At 39.6% G+C, this 20,862-nt stretch overlaps 1 protein-coding gene across 1 annotated transcript; it reads left to right on the forward strand.

Moving 5' to 3' along the window:
• The first annotated feature begins 4,934 nt into the window (after positions 1 to 4,934).
• On the forward strand, positions 4,935 to 20,563 carry TDRD1 (tudor domain containing 1). Its single transcript, XM_059852000.1, is given in 22 exon segments — positions 4,935 to 5,099; positions 5,101 to 5,132; positions 6,235 to 6,353; positions 7,495 to 7,559; positions 7,756 to 7,903; positions 8,298 to 8,403; positions 8,720 to 8,759; positions 10,329 to 10,377; positions 11,884 to 11,964; positions 12,284 to 12,460; positions 12,953 to 13,060; positions 13,577 to 13,747; positions 14,014 to 14,262; positions 15,676 to 15,798; positions 16,700 to 16,810; positions 16,990 to 17,160; positions 18,071 to 18,316; positions 18,836 to 18,952; positions 19,164 to 19,274; positions 19,531 to 19,698; positions 20,052 to 20,273; positions 20,451 to 20,563. Coding segments are annotated over 22 exon segments (2,892 nt in total).
• Positions 20,564 to 20,862: the final 299 nt, after the last annotated feature.

Genomic DNA, 20,862 nt, shown 5'->3' on the forward strand with positions numbered 1-20,862 from the left:
GCCTTCCCTCGTGCCGTGCCGCCGAAAGCCCGCGATTCACTGACGGTGCTAAAAGCTCCGAGCGGCTGGATGTAGGACGTAATGCTGCGGTATTAGTGCACTCGGCGCCAGGGGACGTTCAGGGTGGTCATTAGGAAGAATTTCTTCACGGGTAGGGCGAACAGACACTGGAACGGACGGCCCAGGGAGGTGGTGGAGTCACCGTCCGTGAGGTGTTTAAGGAAAGCCCGGCCGTGGCACTCAGTGCCCTGGTGGTGTTGGGTCACAGGCGGGACTCGGTGATCTCAGAAGTGTTTTCCAACCTAATTGAGTCTCTGATTTCACACAAGACAATTTCAGGCACGCGTCTATAAGTTGTTTCAATTTGGATGGGGTTTTTTTCTCTTATTTAAACATATGATTATGTTATCAAGGGATCTTACGTCAGACATTCCATGGCACTATCTAAACCCACAGCCCTGAGCAGCTGCCTTAAAGGAGGGATTCTTCACCCCAGCAGTTTTCCCGGAGATGGTTACGAAGATGCCTCTCCTTTTGCAAGATCCAGTGTACGAGTAATGACTAATAGAATCTTCTCCCTTAAGTACACAGCATCTCATTCTCCATAACCAACCCCTGCACATTATGTCAAAACCTTCTGCACCCACATACCATGGAAGAGTCAATCCAGTAGTGTTAATAAACAGCTTCACTTAGCACCTGTTGGGACTTCATTCTGATTGGATTTAAAAGAAAAAAACGTGAAAATGTTGCTGGGCATCAAAAATCTGGACTGCGTTTCAGTGCTGGCATCAGCAGTTTTTCAGTGGAACACAAAGGTTTTTGGAATCCAGAGCACAGCATAAATGCCATTTTATATAAAAAAGAAATTGAAAAAATACCTTAGCAGAGAAGCTACTAAGTGAAAGCAGTTGTATTTGCTATAGCAGCTCAGCTAAAATGAGCATTGGCACCTCTCCTGAAGTAACATCTTAAACATAACAATAAAAAAGCAAGTTAGAATTACTGAATAATTCAGGTTGGAAGACCTCAGTAAATTATCTAGTCCAATCCCCTACTCATAGCAAGGCTAACTATGATGTTATATCAGATTCTTGCTTTATTTTGGCTAGTTTATATATGTATAAAAGCATACACATACCTACAATATGAAAACATCACCTACTCAATGATGCAGTGATGATTTCTTCACTTTGTATCATGGATGACCTTCAAAGTAGAATGTGCTGCATAACTTCAGTTACAAACATTAATTAAGAAAGTTATTTCAGAACAAGTTCTTTTTCTCCATATTCTTTCTAGGCATTTGGAATTTCAGAGCTGCAACTGCAAATTTGGAGGTCCTAGAAAATGCTCCTTAAAACCTGTAGTTTAACCCCAGCCAGCAACTAGGCCCCACAAAGCTGCTGGCTCACTCCCCTCTCCAGCAGGGCAGGACAGAGAACTGGAAGACTCAAACTTGTGGGTCAAGATAAAAACAGTTCAATGTGACAGAAAATAAAATAATAATCATGACAATATATACAAACCCAGTGATACACAATGCAATTTTTCACCACTTACTGACTGATGCCTAGACAGTTCCCAAACTATTCCCTGGTCAGCTATTCCTCAGTTTATGTACTGAGGGTGATGCCATTTGGTATGGAAAAATCTTTGGCCAGCTGGGATCAGCTGTCCCAGCTGTGTTTCCCCCCATCTCCCGTCCCAGCTTCTTGCTGGTAGGGTATGAGAAGCTGAAAGGTCCTTGACAATAGTGTAAACACTATTTAGAAACAACTGAAAACATTAGTGTGTTATCAACATTGTTTTACATCCATCCTAAATCCAAAGCACAGCTCTGTACCAGCTACTAGGAAGAAAATTAACTCTGTCCCAGCTGAGACCAGGACAAAATATTTTAACCAATCCTTAAAAAGAACAGTGGGATCTTAAAAAAATCAATCTGTAAACCTTTTGGTGCTATAATAACTATAAATCTTTCAATGTCCATTGTTCTGGGAAATATAATACTGCTTCAGGTAATTAAGCAATGTCCTAGCCATCACCTCTAAGCAGCAAAGAAGTCAGTCATGTGTCTTTAAAAACATGAATTTGAAAGCACAAATGGAAGTAGGTTGCAGAGAACACTCATGCCCTCAACTTTAACCTCCAAATAACACTTTAAAGGCAAATGTCTAGCCCTTGCTTTGCTCAAATTACACTGCATTCCATCTTTATAAAAATACATAAAAATCAGGTGTGGAACAGAGATCAGTAAAAATTGTCTCCTTTCAGAAAGCAGTGCCATGCAACACTCACTTGCTAATTGCCATGCAGCACGAGTCTAAGCTTTGCTTTCAGAAAGGGTTCTTTGCCACTACTGCTGCTGTTCTGCAGCTGAGCTGCAAAGTTCACACTGCTGCTCTGTAACACAGTCACTTCAATGCCCAAATGTTTCTTTTCTTATTTGGTCTTCTAGTTGTTTAAAGACAACTGCAGAGATATCAGCATACTATTCTGGCCCCAGTCTTTTTAAGATGTGTGCTTTTACCTTGTTGTACACTTTGTATGCAGTCCCACTGATGTTACCTGTATGTGTTTAGTGTGTTCCAACAGACCTGGCAGAATTTAATCTGATTTTTGCCTTTTATTCTGGGCATTTTTCAGAGAAGGATTAAAATCAGGTTAAGAAAATAGAGCCTGGTTAGTGCAGTTCTTCCTTAAAGGCAGAAGAAAAGAACTTTTTTGTACTCAGTGGACTACCCATAGCTCTAGAACTGATGCTGACAGTTCTGACTCTTATAATATCTGTGCTTAAGCCACATTTTCATGTGAAGAGTATATCCCCAGGAGGTGGCCACAGATACTTAGGGAATGATAATGACAGGTCACAGAGAAAGTCCTCCCCCAAACCACTTGCATGGTGTTAAATCAAAATTACTGTACTTTTTAATTAGCCAGCCATAGCTCTTATTTGGCATGTACAAATGCTGAGGAAAACAATTCCAGAGTGAGAGAACTTGCCATCTGAAAGACAGACAGTCCTCCACAAGGCTTGTCTGCTGCAGACAAGCTCTGCATTGCAGAGGCAGAAGCAGAATTTGGCCCACATATTCAAAAGGTTGTAGTTCTGGCTGTTGACTTATGCTTTATTATATAAGAAAAAGGAAAGGAAGTGTTCATCTGATTGCTCAGTTTCCAGATTTGTTAATTATCCAGAGTATTTCTATAGCTTTGCCCACTGAAAGGGCTTACAAAGCTATTTTTTCTCCTTCAACTAAAGAAATGTTAGCAACTCCACTTTAAGGGACAACAGTGAGGTGGCTCAAACAGCAGATGTGCTGAGCGATACCCCACACTCCTCTGAGACCACTGGTGTCAAAGGACCAAAGTAGTAAAAAAGTTTCACAATAAGAAAAAGCAGCTATTGGAATAATCTCCCCAAGGAAGCGGTGGATTCCCAATGCTGGACAGTTTTAAGATTCAGCTGGACAGGGTGCTGGATCATCTTGTCTAGATGTTTTAAGTGATATAGAAAGCCTAATTTTTTTTTAAAGATGTGTGAATGACTGAGAAGTATTTCTTAGTGCCTTACTGGTATTAGTTCTTCCTAGGCAGGAGGATTACTGGGCTAATCTTAGGGACAGAGGAACAAGGGGCAGGGAGATGATGAAGGCTGTATAATGATTGCCTTGTCTCCCCTCAGTCTCCCACATACAGGTGTATGTGCGCTCTGATATGAAATGCTGAGCAATTTAACATGTGGGTTTCCTGAAATCCCACAAAAATCCACCTAATTTTCCTTCTTATTGTAAGAGCAGCCTCTGATCCACGCAGCTTTGCTCAGGCTGGAGCTGGGGGCCGGCGGTTCATGTGAGCTAGGAAGAGCCTTTCCTCTGACTTCAGTAGGTGGTATCTTAAACCATCTTAAAACTCAGCAGCCCTCAGATGTGTTGTTCACTTCTCTTTTGAGAATGCTTAGTTTGGCAGACAGGATCCTAGACTTAAATACAGATAATTTAGACTGAAACACTGTCACAGCCAGATGCCAAATGACTTAAGGCAAAATAGCTATGCTTCAGCTACTTCTCTATGAACAGAGATAATTATTCCCTGCTGTACAGAACATGTAACAATAAAATCCATCACTGATTTTATACACTTTAATAATAAGTACAACAATGTAGGCACTAAAATAGATCAGATTAATTTATTTTTTGGTGAAAGCTTAATTGAACAGCACTGAGAACACCTGAGATCATGTATGAGTAGTAGCATAAAACTGCAGCAGTCTTGAGGAGGAAGTATATTTTCTAATGAAGACAGAGATGGAGGTGGGAGACAAAAGTTGAAAAAGGGAAAACACCTTGTATAGAAAAGAAAGAGGAAAAAGGACAAAGGAAAATGAGAATAGGTTGGAAATGGAAAATGACGTGATTGATGTTCTTGGCTGCAGGGTGAAATTAAAATACTTTAAAATACAAATGCATCCATTTTATGTATCAAATTTCAGCTTTTTGCATAGCTCTCACAGCCATTTTCTGAATTTGCATGAAATAAATTGGGGTTACTGCTTCAACCACGAGTAATTATGTCCACAAAGATGCTCAGAGGCCTGGAGCACCTCTGCTATGAGGTCAGGCTGGGAACTGGGGCTGTTCATCCTGGAGAAGTCTCCGCGGAGGCCTCAGAGCACCTTCCAGTAGCTAAAGGTACAAGAGAGCTGAAGAGGGACTTTTTCAAGGGCATGTAGTGATCCGACTTGGGGAATGGCTTCAAACTGAGAGAGGATGGGTTTAGATTAGGTATTGGGAAGAAATCCTTTGCGGTGCGGGTAGTCAGGCCCTGACACAAGGCCGGGATGAATGGGGCTTGGAAAAACCCGGACTAGTGGAAGGCTCCTCTGGCCGCGATGGCCGCACCGCGGTCTGCCAGCGGCCGGGCAGCAGCACATGCCCTGCTCCGCCCCTGAGGGCCGGGGTCCCTCCTGGGCGGGGCGGAATAAGCGGCACGGAGCCGCCGGGAGCGCCTGGAGGCGTCGCTGGCCTGCGGGGGGAGCTGCTTCCCCTCTTGCCGCCGACGGCCCTCGAGTGAGAGCCCGGCCCTGCTTCCCGCGTGGGGCACTGCCGACGGCGGGGAGGCGGCCCGGGGTGAGCGGTGCTCTGAGGGGCGACAGGGGCAAGGGACGGCCTGGGGTGAGCGTTGCTCTGAGGGGCGACAGGGGAAAGGGACAGCCCGGGGTGAGCGCTGCTCTTAGGGGCGACAGGGGCAAGGGACGGCCCGGGGTGAGCGCTGCTCTGAGGGGCGACAGGGGCAAGAGTGGCCCGGGATGAGCGCTGCTCTGAGGGGCGACAGGGGCAAGGGACGGCCCGGGGTGAGCGCTGCTCTGAGGGGCGACAGGGGCAAGGGACGGCCCGGGGTGAGCGCTGCTCTCGGGGGAGAGAGAGGCAGGGGGTGGGTGAGAGCGTCGCTTTCCCCCGGCAAAGGAGTCGGGCGCGGCCTGGAGCGAGCGCTTTGCTGGGGGGAGAGAGGGCTGGAGGTGGCGGGGTTGGCTGCGAGCTTGGGCGCCGGCGCTGGGACGGGGCTGTCTAATTTTATTCTGAGTTACTTAAAATCACTTAATTTTAATCACTTAAAAATCACTTCAGAATCAGTTAATTTTAATAACACCTCTTTAATTGCTGTTGTTGAAAGCACTTTTCTGGTGGAGTTGGTTTGTAGTGTCACTTAGACTACTCTGTTTTATTCACAGGTTCATTTTAGTTTGTTTTCACCTATACTTGTCATTTAAAACAATTATATTGCATCTTAGCGTTTGGAAAGCAGGTGCTGAAAATGCATTTCGGCAGAGCCCAGGGCTTTGCTTCCTCTCAGGCAGCCACTGTGGGGCAGTGGTTCCCCTCAGGGCATGAGGAACCCAGGAGTGCAGCCTGTGCTTTTTATCACTACAAACTTTTTAAACGAAAGTACAGTGAGGTCTCTTCCAGAGACACAGCGAGCTTCACGTGCAGGTGTTGATGGCTGCTCCCATTTGTCAGTGTGTTCCTCTTCTAAAGGAATTTTCATTATTTAATCTGCAGTGTTCGTTGTTGAGTTCTTTAGCGCAGAAAGTTTTGCTGTGCAAACAAAAGAAATAGATGGTAGAGAATTAGCCCTCCAAAATGAATGCTTAAATATATCTTCAGAATATGACCAGAAATACTTTCATTTGTGTGCCTGCCTGAATTAATCTTTAAATCCATGCTTTTGCAGTTACCTGGCCCACAGCCACCTTTGGTCAAACTCTAATGTCAACCTTTACATGATGGCAGAACCACTTAATCTTCAACATAATGAAGTTGCAGATGCAGATTTAAGCAACAGGGTCACAGGTACAAACTTACTATTGAAAAGCTTATAGTTCTGAGGCTGAGTTTCTGAAATATTTAACAAAATCCGATATTTTGTAAGCAAACAATACAGGGTATTTTTTAACAAATGTAGAAACAGTACAGAAAGTTTTAACAACAGCAGAGGTGCAATAAGAGAGACTTTGTCCTAAGCTTGACAGAGGTATCTTGACTTTATTCTTCTATGATTGTGGATATGCATTATTATTGATACACATGATCAGAATGAGTATGGCTTGTGAATATAATCCTAATTATCCAAACTTGTGCCTGCTGAAATGCCTCAAAATCTAAAAAACCCACCAGGATTATTGAAGTGTTAGGGAATTTGAACTAATACATGGGAGTTGGAGTTTCTTCAGCAATGCTTCTTGCCTCTTGAGTACCTTGGTACTGTCTGATCCATGTTCTCTTACTCCAAATTGGGGAGAGGGGAAGGCTTCATTTTGGGAGATCTGAACTAGCTTTATGTGCAAATATCTTGAGTCTGGAGAGTTCATGTAATTTGATTTTTTTGTTAGGCAAGAGTTTTAGTTCAGGCAGAGTTTACAAGATTTACTTGCTTCCAGATGGGGAAAAAAGGCCATGTAATCTTTATGTTGTCTCAGTGGAGACCTTGGACAGGCCTGCCAGACTGGAACAAGATTTGAGTGGCATATGTAGTCTAGCAAAGAAACAAATTCTTTGTAGGTGGATAAGTTGCCCCTCTCTTATAAAAACAGAGTTCCTGCTATATTGATATGCAGGCTTAGCTGAATGTCTTCTAAGAGTTGTTTGGTAAAGAAAAACTCACAGGAAAGACCACAAGTTTATAAGGCACTCACTGGAAAGTCAGAGTCTCTCGTTTCAGTGTGTTTTGTTTCTCAGTATTGAGTGATAAGCACAGAAGGTGAAAGTGTTGTTTTAATAATACCACTGATTGCATGATTGACTAAATGTGGTATCAGAATGAAAACAAGTGACTTCCAGAGCGTGTCATGGTCTAAGCATCTCCATTTGCTCAAACGGGCTGGCAAAATAGTAGGAGTAGCCAAGAGCCTTGTTTCTTCCTGCAAATATTCCATAACATAGGCATGTGTTGGTGTTGTTAATCAGATCCCTTTGCAAATACTTCTGCTTCTAGGAAGTTCTATGGAAGACAAAACTGGTAGAGAGAACTGCATAGCTGCAGCTGATAAAGAAAATACTGTGAGTTATTTCACTTTATAGTTGCCCCAAGTATTCTGAGCATTTCTAGGTAGCAGGAATTATCAGCATGTATTTCTCCTTCTAGAACTTAAAAGTTTTGTCTCCTTTTGTTGTCATGTTTTTGTATATTAGAATATCTCTACCCTAATGGGCAGATTTTTTCCAGTAAGAATGACTTCGGGTTTTTCTTCCACAGGTGTCACATTCTAATTGGATTAATGGGAAGCCAAAGAAATTGCAATGTTCGTCTAAGAGTGCTTTTTCTATTTGCTATGATAAGAGTTTCTTGAGTTTGTTAGTACCACCCCCTAAAGGGGGCACTTGCCATCGTTGTGGTCTGTTTGGTAAGTGCCTGCTGTCCTGTAGCCTGTGACACACAGTACATCTATCAGTGAAACCAGACCAGGTTTGCTCAGAAATGTCTTTAAGTGGATGAATATTTTTAACTCTCAGACACAAGTTTATTCTATTCAGAAAATAGTTGGAGTAACAGAACTGACAAACAGAAGAGAGCATTTCTTTATCAAAAGTGGTGGGTTTTTTTCCCTTAAATGTAGAAGGAATTTGGGACATTTGGGCAGCAGTGTCTGATAGCTGTATGTCAATACAAAGACCTATTTGTGTGTGCTTAGAATTGCAGGGGAGCTGTTTTGTAAAGCAGTTATTTAAACAGTTGTTGTTCCTTCCGATACATGTTCTGCTCAGACTTCTCTTGTCTTTTTTTTTGGTTTGTTTTAGGAAAGCTCAGATGCTCACAGTGTCTGCAAACATACTATTGCTCTGCAGATTGTCAGAAAAAAGACTGGCCAGCACATCGAGTAGTTTGTGATCCCCTCAAACAGAAGTAAGTTTGTTTAAAGTTCTGCCAAATAATCTACACAGAAGGACAATGTCCTTCCCACTACAACATAAATTACCGTGGGAAGGCACTATTACAGTAAAATATGTTCCTTATTCTTAAGGAACTGCATTATCTTCTGCTTGTCATTATTACATATTACCATATTTGTAATTCTGCATTTTAGTTGGTGAGCTGTAAGGGTTGGCAAAAATCACATACTGTGAACACAGCTTTTTATCTGTTTGCAAGTAGATTGTATTATTAATGCTACTTAGCAGTCTTTGGTTCTTCAAACTGACATATTTTTCTTTGATTACAGTTTAAGTCATAGCAAAACCAAGACGGGAGTTTATCTTAAGGTATGTCATACAATTTGGACTATATCTTGACTGGATCTGCTGTGAGTGAGTGACAGTGTGCTTCATTTAACCTGTACAGGAAAGGAACAAGTTGGAGAGATCAGTGCTTCAAATGAAAAGCTACTGGGAGAAGCATTCAGAAAATTGTTACTTCTAGAGCTCTTAGAAGCACTGTCAGACAACCCTGCTTTTATTTGAAAAAAACTTTAGTGAAAAAAGTTAAAAACTAAGACATGTATGATGTTGCTAGAGAAATAGTCTGGGAAGGAAACAGATGCAGTGTGTCCAATTCAGAAAAATTCTGGTGTCTTGTTTCTGTGAAAAAATCATTAGCTGACTTTTAGAGCCTTGGAAATTTATTAACAAAACACATTTAATGTGGTATACAGTAACAGATGCAGATAAGCTGTTGTTTCTTTGCTGTAGAAGGAGCTAAAGATCACACAGTTCTCCTCTGTAATGTGTTGAAGCCTCTCTTGATCTTACTTTGAGCCAAACATTTCTTCCAGTCTTCCTATGAACTCTTTTGCAGGAGTTGATTTTTCTGTCTTTGTGGTTTCTTGGGATCACATCTACGAAGGTGAATAAGTTTGCATGCCTCCAGCTAGCCTCTTGCTTGCACTGCAGAACTCCTTTGTCATATACTTCTTTGAAGTAGCTTATTCATCTGTTTAACTTTTTGAAGGAATGTAGAAAGGAGGCTTCATGTCACAAGACTTCTGTTAGCTCATCCTGTTTGTTCCTGTGTGTACTTGTGACTGGGTTCTAATGAAACTGATCAACTGATGGTGAGGGCCCTTTATACCAAAAGGTTGTACAGTATGAATAAAACATTTGCAGTCACTTGATTTTCAAAGAACAGAAGGGGTTTTGTTATCTTGTTCACCTTTTGAAGCTCTCATAAGTTCTGCAGAAGTAAGAGATTGCGTGTTGAAGGGTATTAAGGTGGGTTACATTAACTTACTACTTTTTAAAAATGGATGCCAGCAGATGAAGCAGGAGTTCTAATCTACTCTGATGTGTTAAGGTTATGAGGAAGAAGGTGGAATTCGATTCTTCTTATTTATGAGAGCATTGTAAGTGGGAATTTTATCTGAGCTGTCCTGTAAAACAGGTGAGGGCGTAAATGTGTGAGTCTTCAGCACTTGTTCTTTGTTGATGTTCAGCATGTCTCTGCAGTGTTTCTTGAACTTTGTTACTACAAGCTTCATATTAAACATAATTTGTACCTGTTTTAAATAGGGTACTTCTTGGGAGTCTTTATTTTTACCTTAATTTCCCAATTCTTTAGAAGAGAGTGCAGTGCAGAAGTTAGTTGAATTGATAGCACCTCAAGCCCCAGCAGCAGCTTTAATATGTAAGGTTATATTTTTGAAGGCCTTTATTATTCACTTAGATGGGAGAAAATAATCTGCTATCCCCTCTTGTTCTAATTACATTATTTCCAAGCCATTGTGTTTCTTTGTCCATTGTGATCCAAAAGGAAAAAGATGGAATGGAGGCATTGCCAGCTTTTTCTCTCAGCTCATAGGAAAGCACTGTTCACTAACTGGTGTTGATATATTGCAGGAGGAAGTGAGGTTGAGTTTTGCTGTAGATGTTGTACTTCCAGATTCTGGTGAGTGCTTGGTTGTGTGGGTAAAATAACTCACCATAATTAAGGCTTTTATGTTCACACCCCTCCCTAACACCTGTAAAAGATAACCCCTGTTTTTTTCTTTTGCCCTCCTCCCTCTTGTCACTTTCCCAACCTCTCCCTTGACTCCTTTTTTTTTTTTTAATTCTACTTTTTCACCTTTCCATAAAATGTCAGTGCCTGAAATACCTTGCTAAGCTTAATAACCTTAAATTTTAGTAAGGTTACTTTTCCAATAGAATTGTATTAACTTCGGTGTGTTCTGGATCATCTTGTCTATTTTTCTGTTTTAAAATTTGGTACCATTTTGTTTCTTTTTCATGCATTTTTAACTCTTTAAAAATTACAGTGTCAATTCTAGTTCCATGTAGGATTTTACCAGCTTTCATTATATTTAATACATGCTCACTAAGTATTCCAAAGAAAGAACAATCATTGGATATTGCTGTATCCAGTTGGAGAACTCTATAAGCATGTTCATATTTCTAACTTAGCAAGCTTCAGTGGGAGACAAGCCAAGCCACAAGACCTTTGAGGAGTCAGAATTCAGATTTTCAGTTGAGCTGGGTTTGATTGTCAAAGCAGATCAATACATACAAGGTGTACCTTTTGTCATGTGGAAGATTATTGTTTAGATTTTCCTCGGGCTGCAGACAGGAACAATGTAGTGCCAAGATCATATTCATTTAATTGATCTGCAGCCCACAGAAACATTCAGGGATGTGGTGGTTGATGCTCCTAGCTTGCTAAACTTGCTCATGTGCAGGAAGCTTATCTCCATGTAATACTGTGCAGTCTGTCAAAGGATGGTTCACTTTAGTCCCCTGTAAATTCAACTGATTAAGGATTGTGCTGGGCATATTTCACATTTGGTTGCTTCACAGCATACTAGTGGTGAAGTGATGTGTAACCCGCCAGCCTTTTGGAGAGAAGATCACTTAAATGTCACTGCATTCTTGAAATGTTCCGTGCATTCATTCCAGACTTTATAAGCAACTGAAACACCTGTATTGAGGTTTTAATTTGAAAATAAAGGTATTGAAAGTTTGGAATGCTGCTTCATGCCTCAGAAATGGAGTATGTAACAGCTGAGAAACCAAGATTTACAAAGACATCTTGACTAAATCATTACATACTCAGTGTTGTAAATAATGAGGTAAGTTATGAATCCTTGTGTCTAAAAAGCAATAATCGGTTTTTCAGCTCGCAGTCTTTAGTGACTGCAAGTAAATGTTGATTGTTACTGCTTTGCTCATTTTATGAAGTCAGACAGTCTTGGAGCTCTGAATGTGCTCAGAGAACTCAAGTAGCTGAGCTACTCTGAAATTACCTTTGTTTTGCATTTTAACCATTAAGTGCTGAACAAATAAGTAGAATATGCTCACCTTGTGATAGGAATATAGATCTGGCTCAGAGGATGTTTCTGAAGTGAAACTAGCTGATGGCTGTTTTGTGTGATAAATCATTTATTCTTGATCTGTATTTTAGAAGACTGCCTAAATAAAATTCCCTTAGAAATGAAGCCTCATTTAACTTCAGGAAGTGATGCCAAAGTAGAGTCTCCAAGAGGTAAGCAAGCAAGCCAAACTAAACTTTGGGAAATTTAGATCCTCCTGTGCTGCATGATATTCTAGCTGCTCACTAGCATCACCTCAAAGTTTAAAATGTTGGCTAATGGAGATTCAGATCACTGCTGGCATTAGCTCTTTGACATTTTAATAGTATAAAACATTTGTATAGTGATTATTATGTGAGCATTAATTTCATAATATGATAGCAGCCTTCCAAGTCCAAAGCATCAATAAAAATAATAAACTATTTCAGTATGTTTATATTTTCAAATTCAGCTAGCTTTTGATTGGCAACCTTTTTTCTTTTTTATGTGCAGTGTCAGAAAACTATTCAAAGGGAGGTGAAAAAAAAATACCTGAGGATGAAGACTCTTCTGACTGTGTTAATTCAATTACTAAGTTTGTCTCTTTAAGTATTGGAGACGAATTTTCTGGTGTGGTTTGTCACATTCGAAGTCCAGACACCTTTTTTTGTCAGCGGATGCAAAATGCCCGTAAGTGATGGGTTGGAAATGGGATGTAGAATGCTGGTATGGCATTTTTCTCTTTGGTAGGAGGTGGCTGGAGGAAGGTGAATTTTTCTTCTGTGTCCATGTGCAGCCTTTTAATTCTGAGTAATCAGTAGCAAAGTGTGTTCTTTGGGAAGAAGTGGCCTACCTCATCATCTGCCTGTTGTTGGAAGAGCAGTCTTCCTTGTTTTCTTCTTGGCATGCCTCCACTAGCTTGATTTTAATTTGCACTGGCTTCAGCTTAGTCTCTTTGCTGAAAAAAATCCGTCACTGGTTTTCCCAGTCTGTTCACTGCTGCTGTGATTCCTCAGACGCATGTGAGGACTGTCTTGGATGTTAATGATTGAAGAGCCCTAGTCTGATCATTTGAAATAATCTCCATTAGACTACAAGATGTTCTTCCAGGCTTTGAGTTTAATTATTTTGTAATAATTGCAAGACAGGTTATGTTCCAAAACCTATGTATTTTAACATCAGGTCAACTTGCTGAGCTTGAAGCATCTCTTAATGAATACTGTGGCAAAATTCCCAGTAGTCCGTCTTTCCATCCTGCTGCTGGCAATGTGTGCTGTGCCCAGTTCACAGGTAAAAATTGAGTGAAAATACTAAGTTATGTCACTTAAATTTATTACCAAAAAAGATACATCTTGCAATCATGTTTAGAAATGTTTTATGTAGAGTTTTTTTATCTCAGATTTTTAGCTATGGGTATTGCTTGGTAGTGGTCTGAAAAATTGTATCTGTAAAATACCAATTTTAAAATGTCCCTTTATTGACCAAACTCTTAACATTGGTTTCAGATTATTTAAAATAGCTTATTAAGAGATCATGGAACGTTTGAGGTTTTTTTTATGTTGCTAAGTTCTATTTCCCCAGGGCTGGAAATAAGTATGTATTTGAAATTTTAGCCCCAAAAGAAGCACAGAAGAAACGGGATTATTTGGAATGATGCTGCTCTGATAGACTGCTTCTCAAAATGCTACTTTAACCAACACCTGGTAGTCCTGAGCTGTACTGAGATGGATGTATTTTTATATTGGTCTGTCAAAAAAAAATAATTCATTCTCTTCTCAGACAAAGCATCTGTATCTTTCTTTCTAGAAGACAACCTTTGGTATCGTGCTGCTGTTACAGCTTATGCTTCTGAAGACACTGTTTTGGTGGACTATATGGATTATGGTAATTCTGACTCTCTTCCACTGACCAGACTTCGTCCTATAATTCCAAGCTTAATGGACTTGCCAGCTCAAGCCATAAGATGTAGCCTGGCAGGTATGAAGTAAATGATTAGCAGTTTCAAACTAGATAGGGGGAGAACAAGTGGTATTATATAACCACCACACCGGTAACATCTCACATTAAAACATGGGAAAGGATGGAGGTAATGGTTGGCATTATTTCCAGAATTCTTAACTGTCATGGCATATCTACAAAATGTGACAAATATTTCAGAATGTACTTGCAGTTGTTGTACCTGTCCACACATTGGTGAGAGTTGGACTGACCTCAGAACCTTTCCATACTATGTGACTTTTTAGGTGTAAAGCCACCGTTAGGAGCATGGACCTCAGAAGGTATTTCTTACATGAAAAAACTGGTGAAAGACAAAGTGTTGACAGTAAAAGTAGTGGATAAAGAGAGTTCTAAATCTGTGGTGGAGCTTACAGATGCCTCAGGTACTCCAGTAATAAATGTATCAAGTCTTCTCATTGAGGAGGGCTTTGCAGCTGAGGAACTGAGCATGGCCTTACCAGCAGCCAGAGGGAGTGATGTTGAGCGAGGCAACGGTGAGTATGAACACATCTTGCTGCCCTGGCATTGTTCACCTCCTGCTGGAGTGGGTACAGAGAATGCAAGCTCATATCTCTAAGAGCTTTTCAGTCTGGCTTATGAAGTTTAGCCTTCACAAGTCCAAAGTTGAGCCATGGCAACTTAACTGTAAAGAATTGTGTGTCTATGTGTATGTCCAGGTGTGCACGCTTAACGAAGTTGTTATTGCCTGCTTTTGGAAGTTGGTACTTTTGTTTAGAAGTCTTACAATTTCCAGTTGAAGTAGGCTATGACTAGTTATTACCTACTTACTCCTCCATCCTCATCCATTAGTGCAACTAATATTTGCTCTATTGTCATCTTCATTGTCCTATACTTTACACATAAACCCACATACAAATTTGAAAATTTGACTGTAGTAGCTTATAAAGCTTCAAGTCTATGCTTAAATTGCCTTGTTTGAATTTAGTGACCAAAGCTTCAATCCAAGAGATTTTTGCTACATTACATTAAAGTTACATTAAATTTCTTGGGAATCTTGGGGAAGATTCCTGGCTTCTCTCTTAAGAAGCATACTAAGTTCCTTTTTTTTCCATCCTGTGTCTGGCAAATGTATGTATTCTCTTCTGATCCATTGGTATTGAAAACTTTTTGTCAAGTCTATGTTCAAATAATTTCATTCTCACTAAAGGCCTTGTGGCCAGGACACAGTTATTCCTTTTCTTTGTTCAGAAGAGTAAGGAATCTTACAAAAAATGAGAATAAAAAGTACTTTCCTGGCTGTATATAAACACATTTTGATCTGTGGCCCTCATCAAGGGTCTGTTTTGTACTTCCTTGGTTTATTGGTTACCTCTCACCTTTTTGTCATTTCCCTCACTGAGCCGGAGCTGTTGAATGCAGGTTTTAAAGAGAATGTGTTATCCAGTGCCACGATTTAGTGTTCCCATTATGTGTTCTACAACTTGTGTTAAATAAAAAGTTTCTTTCAGGTACCTGAGTGTAATATTCAGTGCAAATTTCTGCCTCCAGTCTTTCTAGTAATCTTTTTTGCTCTTCCTCCTTAGATTGTGTCCAGTAGTCTTGGTGACAGATGTTTCCCTCTTCTATGCTCCCTACCCTGTTTCCAGGAACCAAAGTTTTCCGGTGTCCCTCTTGCCCAGGCTGTTGCCAGCTAGCCTTTACCTCTGTGTGTAATTACTCTTCCCTGCTATCTATGGCTTCTCTTTTTGATGATGTAGAATTACATTAAAGAACTGGCATATTTGTCTTACTTGGTTTTACTCTGCAAAGAGGCTCTCACTGGTAATTAGTCTGTTGGACAGTTTATAACAAGAAATTCAAGGATGTGAATGATCATTCAGGATGGTTTTTTTTTGTCTGTAAAAGTTACTTTCTTTTCATTCTGTGCTTTTTTCTGTCCTCTCTAGAGGACACAACGAACAAAAGAATGTGCAAGTGGATTAAATTAAGTCTTAACCAAACACTCACTGTCATAGTATGTACAGTGTACAATCCTGGAGAATTCTACTGTCAGATTTCAAACAGCCATGGTAAGTTTATTCAGCTTAATTCTTTCTGATAGTTTCTTTGCTTCCTGGTTTGTCATTTATTATAGTTCTAATGAACTACTGTGTCAAGTAAGCTTACAGCACAAAGACTTACCTCTGAGGTTTTTATCTAAGAATACAAGTGGAGTGGCCATGAAATTGGGTCATGGTACTGAAATCTGAAAATGTTGAAGATAAGGAGTAGAGGAAAGGGAAAGAGTTGCCATAACCTAGCCAAAGGATATCTTAATTTTATTTCACTGGAGGAGTGGCCAGGCGTTGGAATAAGTTGTTCAGGAAGGTGGTAGAGTCATTGTCTCTGGAAGTGTGCAAGAGGCATCTGGATGTGGTACTTAGGGGTGCCTATGGTGGTGCTGGGTTGATGGTTGGATTAAATGATCTTGAAGGGTCTTTTCCACCCTTCATGATTTTGTGATTCTGTTAATAAAAGCAAGTAAGAGACATGTTCCCTGTGCCAAGACAGTATTTACTGCAGCTCTCTTCTAGTATGCTCTCATAATTTATAAAAACTTAAAGAGATGTAATAATTGTAACACAGAAATGAGAAAATGCAGCTATTGGGATGTGACTTCCTGTTGGATTCGTTAAAAGGTAATTTCTTGTTTCTCTACCAGAAGTCTCTATAAAGACTTCTGATAGCCATTGGCGTTTTAAATGCTAGAAAAAGAATGTGACAAAATTCAGTGGCTGAAGAGGGAGGTAAAGGCATTCAAACAAAAAATATGGGGCAGCTCTTAAAAAGTGAGGGGTGTTAGTTCCTTGACTTATGTAGTCAGGGAGTAAATTAGAAGGTTTACAAGTAAACTGTGGAGTGAACAGCATTGATAAAGTTGAAGTCAGCTCATTTCATTGATCTCATCTTTGGTTGTTTTCTGATTTTCAGAGTTACTTGCTCTAAACTCACTTAACAAATCATTATCTGAATACTGTCAGAAAATACCACCAGATGCTTTTGAGCCTGAGAATGGAGACCCTTGCTGTGCTTTTTACTCTGGCAAGTAACAGACTAAAATAGTTTCGTTTTTATAGTATGAACATGAAAAATTAGCTGATAGTTCACATTAGTAGAGGACAGCAAAGAATTATATTTATTTACTAACAAGTGAAAGCTGGTAGACTTAGCAAATGTGTTAAGTAATTATTAATTTTTCTTTTAATCTTCTTTAAAATTAGAGGATGGTAACTGGTACCGTGCTGTGGTGCAAAATGTCACTTCAGATGGGAGTGTTCGAGTGAGCTTTGTGGACTATGGGAACACTGAGGATGTATCACGGGATAATCTCCGACAGATCTCACCCTCATTCCTAAAACTTCCATTTCAAGCAATTAAATGCTGGCTCTCAGGTGAATCTTGTTTTCTCTTAAAAGAGCTCTTGCATTTGGAGACTTGTGCTTTGGGGGAAGGAGGTGATGACAGGGAGTACTGTGCAGACCTCTGTTCTTTTGGGTTTGTTTGTTTGCTTTCTCTTCTCTGCACTGCTGCCAGTTCTCTGGAGTGATCTTCATGGGCTTTGCTTACTGCTTTACTGGTCAAAAGGGAGCTTGTTTAGTTCTGCTTCATCTGTAATGCTTACTGGTTTTTGGTTGTTGCCTTGCTAAGAATAAAAGTGCTTTTGTGCAACTTAATTTCTCAAAGCTTTTGCAGGCAATGGAGCTAATCTGTTTTAAGTGAAGCAAGTTGGCCTTTCAGTTCTCTTTCATTTGACTCCTGAAGAGTTTGGCACTGTACTGCTGTTTCTTAATGTTCTGCGAATTCCTTTTCCACACCATTCAAAATTCTTCTCTTTCTTTCTGGTGTAGTCTGCTTGGTTTAAAAATGAAAAATGTGGAAACAGGAAAAAGCTCAAAACCTCAGTTTGTTCAAGTGTCTTGTGCAGTTCCCCTGCCCACCCTCCCTTAAAACACTTAGTTTTTGTCTGCTCCTTTGATAAAAAGGCCTGATTACACTGATCCAAAACCAGTTTTAATATTGTTGTTTGTGCTGAGGCAAAGGATTTACTTGGTTGAATCATAAAATACAAAAGATGAAACTTGGGAGTCCTGAGAAAATACGGGCATTTAGAAAAAAGGAGGAAGAGGGAGAGCAGTTAACAAGATGAAGGACAATGTGTTGCCCTAGCATAGTAAAAGTGGTCTTGATATTTCAGGGTATGCTCTAAAGAATTTTTTTAAAGTATTTTTTAAAGGAAATTTTAATGTTGAGGAAAGTCAGTATTAGTGAATGGAGATATTTTAATGGTTTCTTACTTCCCAGGTATAAAGCCTGGAAATAGCAAATGGAATCCAGAAGATACAAGAAGATTTCATATGTACACTTCAGGCTTAGAGCTTCAAGCCACAGTAACTTCCCTTTCTGAAGATGGGGCGGGTGTAGTGCTTACTGATAATTCCACAGATTGTCCAACAGTTATCAATGAGATACTAACTTCGGAAAAACTGGTTGTAAAGGAAGTTCTACAAGATAAAAATGACTTTCCAAACACATCTTTTGACCAGAAAGGTAATTAGAGGAATGGTAACTTTTAGGTTTAACAAGAATTTTCAGTATTCTAGCATTTAACTGTTACTTTCTTGTTTAACTACAGTTAATATCAATGCATGGTTTTGGGTATATTGTCAGTTCTTACAGTTGAACACCAGCTGCCCTGCAGGTGGCATTACAGACAAAAAGAGAAAGTTAAAAATCACTGTCTTTGTCTTAAATGAATGTTGTTTGACTCTGTGGGCATCAGGGAATTAGAAGTTTTCTATGACTGAAACTTTTCTCATGTTTGCTTTTCAAGGTATTATTTTTTCTGAACTGTTTTTTACTTTAGCTACTTTTATATGCCAACAGTTTATGAACAGTAAAGTAAGCATCATTTATATTGATTTAGATTTGTCTTCCTGAAGGGAAGGCATGTAGTTGTGTCTGAAATACAAAAATACTATTATAAATATCAAATAAAATAACAGTTCCTTAAAATATATGTATATTTGGAGGACAGGTAACACTGCATTTTCTTACAATTTCTATTAGCAACCTCACTTGGGCACTGGAAGTCAATTGAATTGGCTGTAGATGAAACCATGTCTGTCTGTGTAACTGAAGTTGTAAGCCCAGACTTGTTCTATGCTGTACCATTTCCAAATAAAGGTAAGGAAAAGTGTTCATTGTTCCCAATACCAGTAAGAAGTCACTGTTGCAAGCTAGTTAATAAAATCAATGTGTGTAGTGAACTGAACTGTGTTGAAATGTATCTTGGGCAGTAGGAAAATATAAAAATGTCAAAGGTGGGAGCAGGGGGCTTCAGTATGCTCTTCATTGTACCCAGATGTGGTTAGTGAATGTGGCTTTTTTCCTGCAGGTCAAAAGAAGCTCCTTAAGGAGCTGATTTCACTGGAAGACTATTGTAGATCTTGCAACAAGCAGCCCTTCCAACCAAAACTGGGTGAAGCCTGTTGTGCTCAGTTTTCAGGTGAGACAATGGTTTTTCCTTCCATTTCCTTGGCCGGTGTAAGACACAGCTTTCATTTTTGCTGTAGACAAAGGAAAAACACCAGCTTGAAAGTCCCTATGGATCCCTTAATTGTGCTCCTTGTCAATTGGCCTTTTATATATCCACCACAGTATTTAAAAATTCTTTTAAAACTCTACAGTGTCTTGTTCTCAGGATAAATGGTATTTATAAGATGATTCTTCACAAGTGACCCTTCTTGTTCCAATTTTTTCAGGTAATGGCAATTGGTACAGAGCTGTTGTTCTGGAAGCTTCCCAGTCTTCAGTGAAAGTTCTGTATGGAGACTATGGCAACACAGAAACTTTACCCCTTTCAAAGGTGCTGCCAATCACCAATTCCTATTTAAAGCTGCCTTTTCAGACTATTACATGTTCACTTGCAGGTAAGGAAACCACCCCAAAATAACAAAAAAAAAAAACAAAAAAAAAAAACAACCAAAAACCCCACCCCAAAAACCCCTGACTGGTTTTCTTGAACATTATAATTTTTACCTGTTCTGTAGTAGTGTTCATTCTTTAATACTGGTAAACAACATGATGATCTTCTGAAACACTGTATTGGTAAGCACGGTAAAAGCTGGTTTAGAAAACATGGTTTTAGTTCATTATCTCTAGAATTTAAGCTATTTATATTAGGAAAATTTAGCATCATATTTTCCAAAGCATGTATGTACGATTCAAGTTATAGCTTAAAGGAATTATTTATATAACAGACTTGATTTTCCTTTTTTCACAGGAATAGAGAAAGCTGAGTGGTCTCCATTAGCACTTGACACATTGAAAAAACTGTTATTGAAGCAACATGTCACAATTACAGTGAAAGGGATTAATGGAAATGTTAATTTAGTAACAGTGGAGAAACACTTGGACAATGGTTATTTGAATGTAGCTGACAAACTGCTGAAGGAGGGTTTGGTCACATCCTGCAGTGCTGAAAACTCACATAGTGAATGTCAAGGTACAAACTTTGGCTTGATTACTTCAGTTTGTTTATTCTGAAGAACTTGTAAGCACACGGGGTGGCTAAATGACTTTTCCTTCTAAAAATCCTGGAGAATGCCACCTGTCACCTGTCCTCTTAAATTAGGGAAGGAATGTGTGTGTGTATTTTGCTCATTCACTTTGGTTTTTGTAGGTAATGAAGGTGAGACCAACTGCTGCTGCAAGGAATTAAAAGTGCAAGTAAGATTCACCCCAAGCAATACTTCCTTTTTTATATTTCCAAAATTCAAAAGAAACCCTATGTAGGAAGCAAATGGGAGTAGGGGGAATAATAGCTTCTGAAACATGGAAGTTTAGTGAAATGTATCCTGACACTTGTTCTCAGGTTTTTTATATATATGGTAATAATTAGAGCACCCTGAAGCTAAGGGAGGATGGTGATTAGAGCACACAGACTTCATTAGTCTGGACTTAGCCCCACAGACAGCTCTTATTTAATTTTTCAAGTGTTTGAAGTCTCAGGGGTGGCACTTTTCTCTGTATTTAATGTAAGATGGTGATCTCAATCTTAATTTGAGTATTTAATCAATTTGGTTTGAGGTAGC

Source organism: Haemorhous mexicanus, chromosome 7 (genome assembly GCF_027477595.1).
Source record: "Haemorhous mexicanus isolate bHaeMex1 chromosome 7, bHaeMex1.pri, whole genome shotgun sequence".
Classification (NCBI taxonomy): Eukaryota; Metazoa; Chordata; class Aves; order Passeriformes; family Fringillidae; genus Haemorhous; species Haemorhous mexicanus.